Here is a 13,209-nt window from a genome sequence, read left to right as displayed (position 1 = left end):
TGGGGGGCTTGTGCCGCAATAATTCAACTGAAGCAGACCTGCTTTTCTGTAGTGTGTTGTGTAGCTTGTGCTAGGTAAAATGCTGTGTAAGCTGTTTAGGAAAAGCAAGGCTGCAGGGGGTTCTGGTGGCCAGAAGCAAGTGTGCAGCTTACCTGTCTGGGCCAGAGACAATGATTGGGAGCCTCTTGCTAAAGAATTTGTGAAGTATGCTTCTCCCTTGATGCTGACTTGGGGTGATAAAGTCTCAGATCATTTTGTAGATTTTAGCCTTAAGGGGTTGGATTTAAGTAAAAAAGAGAAGAGGACAGTGTCCACAGTGGGCTGGTATTTCCTTAATGCTATTTACACTGAATCACAGAGAAGGGAGAAGGCAGAGGTAGAAGTTAAGGTATTAAAAGACCAGCTAGCAGTTGCTTCAGAGTGTGTGTGTTCAACTGCTAGTCGGGCTGATGATTTGCAAGAGCGGTGTGCAGCCCTCATGACCAAATCAATTAATGCCTTAAGGAAAAGGAAGGGCCAGAAACCTGTTAGTAAAGCCAGGGTACGTGCCATTGTCGCATCCCAAAATTGGGATTGTGAGGATGTGCTCTCCTCAAATGATAGTGAGGATGAGGAGATAGTTTGATATTTCGCATGATGATCTGCTAGTGCGAAAGAAAAAGTATGCCAGACCTCTCATTACTAAGCATAGGAAACGGCAACATGATAGAGAGGATATGGCAGATGGGGAGGTGCATAATCGCAACCCCAGAGATGTTGAATTTGAAGAAGTACGGGAGTTTACACAAACTGAACTCCATGAGCTGGCAAAACAATACAAACAAAGGTCTGGGGAGCCCCTATTGACCTGGCTCCTACGCTTATGGGATGAAGGGGCGGACAGTGTTGTTTTGTCAGGTAAGGAAGCAGTGACTATGGGAGTGTTAACCCATGATCCACAATTGCGTCAGGCAATGCGAAAAGCCGAGAGTTTAGCGTGAATTTTTCACTGTTAGACCTCGTGAGAGATGGAATAGTCCGAGTTTACGCTAGTCCTACTGACCTGGAAAATACCTACTCACGGAGAGCAATAGGAGAGGGTATTTCCAGGTTACGTGAGATGGGTTGTACAACCGGATTAAATACGTTTCCAGAATGGATGGGTTCAGATATGGAACCCTTTATGTCTACTCTGCGCTCTAAGCTGATGAAGTCTGCGCCATTTAATCTCAGGGCTCCATTATTGTCCTTGTTGGGAGGCCTGGGATTAAACAGCAAGATTCATGAAGCCACAACCCTTTTAAGCCAGTTGAGGGAGCTAGAGGAGATTAAAACAAAACCTGTCAGGGCAGTAGATAAGGTCAAGGCCAGACAGGAAGAATACAAGCAGAAAAGAACAGCGAAGAAAGGGAATGGGGTAGAGAAGACAGGAGGTGAAGAGAAAACCAGGCTTGTTATTTCTAGGAAAGAAATGTGGGTGGACCTATTAAAGGCAGGAGTACCTAAAGATGAGATAGATGGGATTTCTACTGCAGAAATGCTGAAGAGGTGGAAACATTTAGTAGGGAAAACTGTCAGTTTTAGAAACACTACTCCTAGTGAAGATAACATCAGCCTAGACTTATAGGAAACAGAACAGACCCGTCCTGTTAGCCCCAAACCAATTCCCAAAACTGAACATGAACCCAAATCCCTTTATCCTGGGGAGGAATTAGAGAGAATCAGAAAAAGGGATTGGGAGGTTCCTTATCCTTTATGAAGAGAAGGTGAGTCTCCTGTAATAGCCGTGAGGGCAGTGACAGCAGGAGACTGACGCCCATATGCACGTATCACTGTATGGTGGGGGAAGTCATCTTCTCCTACACATGTAATGGCTTTAGTTGATAGCGGAGCTGAAGTTATACTTTTGCAAGGTAATCCTTCCCATCACAAAGGAGAATTGATTTATGTAGAAGGTTTGGGAGGGCAAACCACACCAGCAGTTAGGATACGGGTGAAATTGGCCATTGGCAAGGGATCAGGATTTATGACAAATGTTTTGGTATCAGAGTTACCCGAAAATATTCTTGGGATGTATGTACTTCAAGGTCAGTCAATTCAGACTGAAAGAGCTACATTCAAATTCGGGTATCCTGATAAAGTGTACCTGGTTAGGGCGGTGAAGGCTGTGGTCAGAGGTCATGCGAAATGGACCCCTGTCTACATTCCTCCACCAGAGAAGCCAGTCTGTCTCAAGCAGTACAGACTTCCTGGAGGCCACAAAGAAATTGGGGAGACTATTCAAGAACTGTTGAGAGTAGGGATCCTTAGACCTGCTGTAAGTCCTTTCTTGTCTCCGGTGTTCCCAGTAAAAAAAACCTGATGGGACATATAGAATGACTGTGGATTACAGAGGTCTAAACAAAGTGGCACCTCCATTGAAGTCAGCTGTACCAGATATGATCTCAATTATTGAGAAAATTGCTAAAAATGCAGGAGAATATCATGCTGTGATAGACCTGGCTAATGCTTTATTTTCAATTTTGATAGACCCAAAGTGTCAAGACCAGTTTGCTATGGTGTGGGACTGCCGCCAGTACACTTTCACTGTCCTTCCGCAAGGCTATCTTCATTCTCCGATTTGTCATGGACTGATTGCCCGAGATTTAAGTACCCTGAATTTGAAAGTCGCTGTGTTTCATTACATTGATGACATCATGATCTCTGGGACAAAAGAAGATGTAACTGAAGCACTGCACCTGCTGATAGCCCACCCTCTGTTCTCCAAGTGCTCTATCAATAGAAACAAAGTCCAAGGACCTGCCACAGAAGTGAAATTCCTGGGAATGATGTGGACTGGGCCGCAGAGGAAAATTCCAGAGACAGTTGTGCAAACTATCTAGGCGCTGTCGCCCCCTACTACCAAAAAGGAGGCACAGAAGTTCATTGGAGTTGTGGGGTTCTGGAGATCGTTCATCACACATCTTGGACTGATTCTGAGGCCTATATATAATGTCACCAGAAAAAAGACTGAGTTCTCATGGGGTTCAGAGCAGCGGACTGCATTCCTGGTAGCTAAAGAAGCTATTTTGCAGCATCAGGGATTAGGACCCATGAGACAAGAAGTACCATTTCAGCTAGATGTAGTAGAGCAGAATGGTACCATATCTTGGAGTCTGTGGCAGCCAAATGAAAAGAAAGGACTGAGAGCAATACCCATTGGATTTTGGTCCAAACAACTGACAGGGGCACAGAAGAGATACACGCCCCTAGAGAAGTACCTGTTTGGGGCCTACACAGCACTTCAACATGTAGAGACCATTACAGGAAAGGACACAGTCACCATCCATACTGAATTGCCAATAGCAGGATGGGTGAGAGATAATGGACTGACCACTAGGGCAGCTGTAGCCCAGAACCAGACACTGATGAAATGGAAGTGGTACCTGAAATGAAAGAGGGGGTATTGCAGTTGGGGATGTTAGAGACATTTCAGAACAGTTGGCTGGGCTTGTCACTTTTACCAGCACCCAGCCAGAAGAAGAAATTCCTGTGCTGCAGTCATCCCCCATTCAAGAGGCTCCACCCTTTGAGTCTCTGTCAGAAGACATGAAGGAGTCAGCATGGTTCACTGATGGTTCAGCCATAGTCACCTCGTCTGGACATAAATGGACAGCAGCAGCCTACAACCCAAGTACAGACACAGTCCTACAGGAGACCGGAATTGGAGGGTCCAGTCAGTATGCAGAGTTGAAAGCTGTGGTGATGACTCTTCAGGAGGATCCTTCTTCCCATGTCACTATCTACACTGACAACTGGGCGGTTTTTAAAGGACTAGTATGTATGTGTCACCGGCGCAAAACCAATATTTACCGATTACTTTAATAGTGATTGCCTTAGCTGCTGCATCCAAAAAACTTCTCATAGAAATAGATTACAGATGCTGTGTGTGTGAATGCGCTGCTCCCATCTAAATACGCTTATATCCTATCCATAAAGTGCAAACTTATTCCATATACAACATGGATCCATATAGGATCATTACATTAGAAAATATATCAAAAATTATAAAAAAATCCAAAAATTCAACAGTTCAATGATGTGTGTCACATTTGTGGCAAAGTCTCCCAGTGATGTATTCAAATCTTCTATCAATTGCCGTGATTGGCGTGCTCTTGTGCTAATTCAATGTACTAGTGACTTAGTGCTCCACCACCACCTGTGAGATTGGCCACTCACCAGATGTTTCTTTAAAACTACACCTTTGGTTCATTCATAGGGATAACCACTCCACTCAAAGGGAACTTCTTCAACAGTTATGATTGGACCTTAGTATTCCTCATAAAACATGAATAAAACGATCATCGCGCAATACCGTTTAAACTGTTTATTGTAAAAAACAAATAAAAACTGTGCACTCACATTTATATGTGCCCTTGAGCCGGCACCAAGCTATTCCAACAGTTAGGGACGGGTAGGTATAGCAGTCTAGTTGTGTGCTGTGCAACCTCCGTTCCTCCCCTCGTACCCGTTCGCGTCCTCACCAACCACGTTCGTACTTGATCACGTGGGTGTGTATCTCCCAGCAGCCTGGGAGATACACACCCACGTGATCAAGTACGAACGTGGTTGGTGAGGACGCGAACGGGTACGAGGGGAGGAACGGAGGTTGCACAGCACACAACTAGACTGCTATACCTACCCGTCCCTAACTGTTGGAATAGCTTGGTGCCGGCTCAAGGGCACATATAAATGTGAGTGCACAGTTTTTATTTGTTTTTTACAATAAACAGTTTAAACGGTATTGCGCGATGATCGTTTTATTCATGTTTTATGAGGAATACTAAGGTCCAATCATAACTGTTGAAGAAGTTCCCTTTGAGTGGAGTGGTTATCCCTATGAATGAACCAAAGGTGTAGTTTTAAAGAAACATCTGGTGAGTGGCCAATCTCACAGGTGGTGGTGGAGCACTAAGTCACTAGTACATTGAATTAGCACAAGAGCACGCCAATCACGGCAATTGATAGAAGATTTGAATACATCACTGGGAGACTTTGCCACAAATGTGACACACATCATTGAACTGTTGAATTTTTGGATTTTTTTATAATTTTTGATATATTTTCTAATGTAATGATCCTATATGGATCCAGGTTTTTAAAGGACTGACAACTTGGATGCCCACGTGGAAGTTCAATGAATGGATGATTCATGGAAAGGTGGTATGGGGAGGCAAGGAAGTCTGGGACTACATCTGGAAGGAAGCTCACTCCCGCACCATAAAAATGGGGCATGTTGATGCACATATGGCAAGAAGGAGACACAGTTGGGGGAGGGTAAAAGAAATTGCTACTCACCCCTATTATGAAGGCAAAAAATAGGAAAAGGATTTCCCCAGGTGGGGTTTTTAGGCAGCGGGATTTGAAATATTAGACCAATGTTGTATAAAAAGAATAATGTTTATTATACAAAGAATAAATTTACACAAGGATTGTTAAAAAAAAATGAGCTCTGATATAGAGTGTTTACAAAACTAGTAGAGGCAGACACGCATTTATACAGACATAATTTTCCATAACAACATCATATAGATATTATCAATATTGAAAAAAAGGACCTGACGCATTTCAACCTATATATTTCAAGGTCTTCTTCAGAGGTCTGTCTGTTGAAAAATATACAATGAGAATATACTTATAAAAGCTTGGTTGCATATACCAAAAGAAACATATCATATTCCATATAGCGTAGTTACCCAATAGTGCGTGTCCCATAAGCAAAAAACTTCCTATAAGAGAGGCCCCTTAAAATCAAAAATGCCTGCTCACTCCCCCCGAGAGGTCCTATAACGCCTCCACCAACGCAGCCACTGGAGCCGGGGCAAAAGCCAGTGATGTGGCTTACGAGAGGTCACACTGAAGATCACCCCCCACCCGGACCACACAGTCGGTCGGGGGGAAAGCAAACACCTGCAGCAGAAGCCCAAAAAGAGCATTTTTGAGAAACATACTTGTAATATATATCAAAAACATTGTATTAAGAAGTATATGCTTAATTGAGTGAGAAGGTAAAAAAGTAAAAGATAGAGAAGTGAAAATATCAGTCTATACACATACCTCATATACAGACTGTATTTAAATAGTATTGGATATATATATTTGGAAATAAGTAAATGGTGCATATGGGTGACAGAAATACCAAAGTAAAAAATTCAAACCGAGGAAACCAAGTGATGGTGATCAAATTCAAATGAATTGATCAGATGAAATTAGAGGTGAATAAAAAGGCATGGGGGTGTTTGTGTGCTGGAACTTTAAGAGATGATAGGAGACTATGTGTGCAGCATATATAATATATTGTATGTGCTGTGTAACAAGGAGAAATAGATGGAGCGTGTATACCAAATAGGTAACTCAAATATAAGTAAGTGAGCAGAGATGTGAAAATAAGAAAAAATTTTTTTAAATTTATATTATTATTTTCACTTCTCTATCTTTTACTTTTTTACCTTCTCACTCAATTAAGCATATACTTCTTAATACAATGTTTTTGATATATATTATAAGTATGTTTCTCAAAAATGCTCTTTTTGGGCTTCTGCTGCAGGTGTTTGCCTTCCCCCCGACCGACTGTGTGGTCCGGGTGGGGGGTGATCTTCAGTGTGACCTCTTGTAAGCCACATCACTGGCTTTTGCCCCGGCTCCAGTGGCTGCATTGGTGGAGGCGTTATAGGACCTCTCGGGGGGAGTGAGCAGGCATTTTTGATTTTAAGGGGCCTCTCTTATAGGAAGTTTTTTGCTTATGGGACAAGCACTATTGGGTAACTATGCTATATGGAATATGATATGTTTCTTTTGGTATATGCAACCAAGCTTTTGTAAGTATATTCTCATTGTATATTTTTCAACAGACAGACCTCTGAAGAAGACCTTGAAATATATAGGTTGAAACGCGTCAGGTTCTTTTTTCAATATTGATAATATCTATATGATGTTGTTATGGAAAATTATGTCTGTATAAATGCGTGTCTGCCTCTACTAGTTTTGTAAACACTCTATATCAGAGCTCATTTTTTTTAACAATCCTTGTGTAAATTTATTCTTTGTATAATAAACATTATTCTTTTTATACAACATTGGTCTAATATTTCAAATCCCGCTGCCTAAAAACCCCACCTGGGGAAATCCTTTTCCTATTTTTGGTTGATGCACATATGCCCGTAGTCCCAGACTTTGAGAACTATAACATAGTTGCAGATGAAATCGCCAAAGTGAAGGCAGTTATGCCAATTGATCCTGTCTTGATGAACTTGGCCAACTGGGCCCATAAGCAATCTGGACATTTGGGGCAGAAAGCAACATATGAATGGGCACAGCAGAGAGGATTGCCTATATCCATGGACATGATAAAGACTGTAATAGGGAACTGTACAGTGTGTGGAGAAGTGTGACAATGGCCATTGCAAAAGTACTCCACCGGGTCAATTAAGAGGGGTGAGAGGCCTGCAGAGATCTGGCAGATCGACTTCATCGGTCCCCTGCCCTGGGGAAACAATGGACTGAGATATTGTTGCACTGCAGTGGACACCTATTCAGGACTTATGCTTGTTCATTCTTGCAAACGTGCAGATCAAGCCGCAACGCTTCAACTGCTCCAGAAACTTGTCATTGCTTATGGTTGTCCCAAGCAAGTCCAAAGTTATAACGGCTCACACTTCACTGGATCAACAGTACAGCAGTAAGCCAAAGATTCTGGAGTGTACTGGTTGTGCCACATCCCATGCCATCCACAGGCAGCTGGTTTGATTGAAAGATACAACGGGCTATTGAAGGATTAACTATTCCTTATTAAAGGTAATAGCTGCGGGGGGTGATCTGATGGAGGTGACTCGGGTACAGTTCTTAGGTGGAGATGGGGTAGGCTTCCCTAAATAAGTGAGTTTTCAGGGATCTCTTTGTGTAGGTTCACACTGAATGCGGATTTGAAATCGTGGGAGTTCAGCTGAACTCCCACGATTTCAAACTGCCATTTCAGTCTGATTTCGGGGGCGATGTGAGAGACATCTGTGTGGGCTCCTGCACAGATGTTTATTGAAATCGCCCCCGAAGTCACCAAAAGTAGTGCAGGAACTATTTTTGGGAATCGGTGTGGCATCACTTCGGACAGTGCCGTCGCCGGCAATAGGCTCCGATTTGACATGTCAAATCGGCCAGATGTGAACAGGGGGCTTAAAGGCGGACGAGGTAGAATCTGACCGGACATACTGGGAGAGGGAGTTCCAGAGGATGGGAGAGGCTCTGGAGAAGTCCTAGAGGTGAGCATGGGAGGAGGTAACAAGGAAGCTAGGGAGCAGAAGGTCTTGGGAGGCCCGGAGAGGACATTTTGTTTGACATCTGCAGATGAGCTTGGTGATGTAGCTGGGGGCGATATTGTGGATAGCCTTGTATGTTTTGGTTAGTGAAATGAGACAGATCGCTGCTCCAGGTAAGTCAGATAATCCACCAAAAGGGAAGGGCTAGGTGCTAGCTCTGGCTTGCAACCGTGAACATGTAGACCAATATTATTGTGGTTAGTAATTTGAATTTTATATGATGGGGTAGGGGAAGCCAGTGAAGGGATTGGCAGAGAGGAGCAGCCGTCATGGTTTGGTTAGTAAGGGGTAGTGGGATACATTTTTCACTGCACTGCAACTGTATCGACAATCCTAAATCCAGGTTATCTTAGGGAGATAGTTCATATTAGCGCAGTGCAAAAATGTACAACATGCTTTATTTCTCTGCACTGCAAATGCATTAAAATGCACGCATGCACATAAAAGCCCAAAGAAGATGAAAGACCTCAAAGGAACTGCAAGCTTAGGAAAAATGCACCGCAAATGCATGTAAAGAGCGTCCCCAAAAGCATGTCACTGCTTATGCAAAAATGCTGTTTTTGGTGTGAATGAGCTCTAAATTGTAGAGGTGGGGAAGGACCTGAACTTGCATTATGGTGTATAAATGGGTTTCGATATTGCAATGCATGCTCACGTGTGACCGTGAGTGTGGTAAATCACCAGACTGAACAAACGTGAATGGGCCCTCAGCCACACTTGTTCCCAGCTCTGATCCAGATTTGAAACCAGTGCATCAGCATGGCAGCCAACAAGTATTTTCAGAAGCAGATACCAGCAAAGGCAAACTCTAAGGCTGCATACACACGAGCGGACTTCTCGTCGGACTGAACTCCGAAGGACTTTTCGACGGAGTTCCGACAAAACGGACTTGCCTACACACGATCCTACCAAAGTCCGATTGTTTCCAACTTGATGACGTACGACCGGACTAGAAAAAGAAGTTCAGTAGCCAGTAGCCAATAGCTGCCCTTGCGTCGTTTTCGGTCCGTTGGACTAGCATACAGACAGACATTTTTTGGATAGGAATCGAGTCCGTCGGAAAGATTTGAAACATGTTCTATTTCTAATGCCGCGTACACACGGTCGGACTTTACGGCGGACTTTGCCCGGCGGATTTTTCGACGTACTTTCCGACGGACTTTGTGAATGAACGGACTTGCCTACACACAATCCACCAAAGTCCGTCGAATTCGTACGTGATGACGTACGACCGGACTAAAACAAGGAAGTTCATAGCCAGTAGCCAATAGCTGCCCTAGCGTGCCTTTTTGTCCGTCGAACTAGCATACAGACGAGCGGACTTTTCGACCGGACTCGATTTCAACGGATAAATTTTAAACAAGTTTAAAATCTAAGTCCGTCCAACTTTTGAGAAAACAAAGTCCGCTGGAGCCCACACACATCGAATTGTCCGACGAAATCCAGTCCGCCGGGCAAAGTCCGCCGTAAAGTCCGCTCGTGTGTACGCGGCATAAGGTAAATAGAGATATGTGCCGCTAACTCAAAGTGCATAAATATGATGAAATAAATATAATCCAATTCCTCAAGTAAAGTGCATATGCGTAAAGAGCAAAATCACATAAATAAAGTGACTAAACATCCATTAAATTCATAAGAAGTGACATTGGATAAGCAACAGTGAAAATATGACATCAAATAAATAAATAAACAAATCCAAATGAAGGTGAATAAATCCAAAAATAGTCTAAAAGTGCATCAAGATGAAAAAAATCACAATCCCTCGGGCTTTCACACTGGAGTGACAGGAGAGGCGCTATTTTTAGTGTCTGTAAAGCACCTTAAGCCTCGTACACAGGATCGGATTTTCCGCAGACAAAAAATTGACTTGCATACAAATGGCAAGCAATTGTTGTCCAACAATTATGAACATAGTGATGTACTACGAGATGATAAAGAGGAAGTTCAATTGTCATGCGCCACCCTTTGGGCTCCTTCTGCTAATTTTGTGTTAGTAGAAGTTTGGTGAGTGTTGATTCGCGCTTTTCATTTTACGCTTTTCGGTTCATTTCAGAACAGCCGTTCGTCAACCAGCCATGTTGCGGAATCGGAGGAGATAACGTGTTATTTATTATTGGCCTTGGAGTTATTGCTTTGACCCAAGTCCAGTGCAGGAACAGGAGGAGGAGGAGTTCTTCAACCAAAAAATTGGTTGCTTTATAAATTGTGTCCAAGTATGTCATATGCCTTTGCTGCGGGAGCTCCAGGAGAATAATCTGGATGATTTTGGGGAATTATCTCCGGATGACGGACCCCTGCTTTCACCAACTCTTGGCATTTCTGACCCTCTATATTAAGAAGCAGGACACATGCATGAGGCTTTTATTTTATTTTTTGGTTGAATAATAAAGATTTCATTTGGTATATTTTCGGATGCGCAGAATGCACTTTTTGGTTCTCAAAGTTCTATTGGCAGATAGCATGTCTAATTTTATTTGTTTTCTTTTTTTAATGCACAATAAAAAAATTATGTAGAATAATACTTGGCTATGTGTTTGACTTCAAATGACAGTTTGGGAGTAGGCAGTTACATTTTAAAAAATACATTTACATTTGTAAAATTGACAAGGGACACCAACATAGTTGTGTCTTTGATCTTAAAAACGACGGGACAATGATGTTGTGGTAACATGCCCAAAAAAAAAAAAATTATTCTTGATATCACTAGAAAAAAAAAGCCTTTGAAAATGTGTTTGCAATAACTCCATCAGTATCACCAGCAAAGCAGCTTCATTATTATCCCATTAAAGAAGAAGAGAATTGTGCACTGCATTTGGAGATTTTATAATTTGCCGCGTCACGAATGTTAGTTCTCCATAATGAACGCTAGTTTTACAAGACCGACCGCTTCTGGCTCGTCCTTGCTTCCGAGCATGCGTGTTTGTACTTTGGACTTTTGTCCGACGGACTTGTGTACACACGCTCAGAAAATCCAACAGACCGTTGTCCACGGAAAATTTATAAGCCTGCCATCCAACATTTGTCCGCGGAAAATCCGACAATTGTCCGATGGAGTGTACAAATGGTCAGATTTTCCGCCAACAGCCTGTCATCACACATTTCCCATCGGAAAATCCGGCTGTGTGTACGAGGCTTAAATGTGAAAGTAGCACTAAGGCCCCATACACAAAATACGAAAATCTGCGGATTTTCAGATCGTTAGTATGGTGCCTTCGACAGCCGATTCCACCTTTTCGTCAGACAAAAGCTGGATGTGCAGACTATAACATTTTTGTCGGATCTGAACTCAACGTTCGATTTTCATTTAATTAGTACGGTTTTCATCCATAAAAAAATCGTAAGAGCAAGACAACGCATGCTCAGAAACAAAAGAATACATACAAAACTATTCAACATATTACGCCACTTCTGAAGTATTCTGTCGTACAAGAATTTTTGAATGGTGTGTAACCTCTTCACTATCAACATGAGACTAGCATGCAACAAAAAATGGACGAATGATCCTCCGAAAATCGGATCGTGTGTACAAGTGTTTATCCCTCTGTATCCCCAAGCTGTCACATCTGTCATCAGCAGGACACGCCCACTCCTCTACACAATGACAGCGCCTCTACTGACTGCGTGGAACTCCTGACATCACACGCCACGTGATTGCCAGCGTCTCTCGGCTCTTCTACGATTGGCTGGCGGCTTTGGTGTGTCTATGGGAATAGCAGCGGTGGGTGTGGCCGGAGAGCCACAAGCTGTTCCGGGTCGTGTAGCTCCTCCCCGTTGCTTCGTTGCCAGGTTTCGGGATCCCGGAAGCGGATCTGAGCTGCTGCTGTGGCTTGTCCAGTCCATGGTGGTGATGATAATGATGGCGGCCGGGGCAGAAGAGCTTGAGGCCCGGGAGAGACTCGCCCTTTGGGACCGGAGGAGCGAGCCTTTGGCACCGCTAACAGAACGGCAGACAGACTCGGTGCTGGAGTTGAAAGCGGCTACAGAGGAGTTGCCTATCCCAGCTGAGGTGAGAGCCAGTGACAGCGCTCTGTGTTGTGTGCAGTGCCTGGGGGAGGAGACTCACTGCTACCAGACAATCCATCACATGTGTGCTGTGATTGCTGCCTCCTCCTGAATGCAGAGTGCCTGACTGTCATGGTGATCCAGGGCATTCAGGGCTCTATTGGATGCTGATCAGGTAATCTGCGTGTTGGTTCCATGTCAGAGAAGTACTGAGGTCATGGGATCAGTCAGGTAACTAGCGTTTCAGAAGGTATGATCAGCCCCCATATTTCTCCCAGGAAAGGTTTCACTTAAGGTAGAAATAAATGCAAAACGTTTCTTTCATTTTGTATAGCATAAGTGAAGATTATGCCATTTGAGTCCCAATAGGGAAATTTCCCTTCATTTCTTGTCCCATGACCAAAACAGGAAGTGAGCGGAATTCCCTGGCTGTCACCAGAACTAGTGTCACCATTGGAGGGTTTCCTATTCTAATACTGTCCTGGGGACAACCCAAAATTTTGGATTTTCTTTAAGGCCCCTTTCACATGGGTGGACCGTTTAGGTCCGCCTGTCAGTTTTTTAGAAGGACCTGAACAGACGCTCCATACAGGTCTATGGAGCGATGGATGTCAGCGGTGACATGTCTGCTGACATCCGACCCGCTCTGATCCGCTAAAGTGTGGCGGATGGAAACCTTATTTTTCCATCCGTCGATCGGAAGAAAACAGACTCTACGGTCCGTCATCATCCGATTTCCCCCCTAGAGGAGAGCGGCACTCTGACAGGTCGGTCCTTGCACAGTGTGCAGAGATAGACCTGTCATCTGCCTGCTCAGCGGGGATTGACGGAGCGTTCCCCCACTGAGCAAAGCGGAGCCCGTACACGGACACGTCCC

The 13,209-nt window shown here is 43.7% G+C and overlaps 1 protein-coding gene across 2 annotated transcripts in view; it reads left to right on the top strand.

Annotated features, from left to right (window-relative positions):
• The first annotated feature begins 12,073 nt into the window (after positions 1-12,073).
• The window catches only part of COG3 (component of oligomeric golgi complex 3), a 140,192-nt gene continuing 139,056 nt past the window's right edge, over positions 12,074-13,209 (top strand). For both annotated transcript variants that reach the window (XM_073614161.1, XM_073614160.1), the window contains exon 1: positions 12,074-12,336. In XM_073614161.1, coding sequence (XP_073470262.1) covers positions 12,169-12,336 — 168 coding nt within the window. In that variant the 5' untranslated portion in view covers positions 12,074-12,168. The remainder of the gene's footprint in view (positions 12,337-13,209) is intronic.

The sequence above is a fragment of the Aquarana catesbeiana genome, linkage group LG02, assembly GCF_042186555.1.
Source record: "Aquarana catesbeiana isolate 2022-GZ linkage group LG02, ASM4218655v1, whole genome shotgun sequence".
In the NCBI taxonomy this organism is placed as follows: Eukaryota; Metazoa; Chordata; class Amphibia; order Anura; family Ranidae; genus Aquarana; species Aquarana catesbeiana.
The sequence above is the reverse complement of the archived record's forward strand: the minus strand, read 5'-3'. Positions and strand labels throughout refer to the sequence as shown.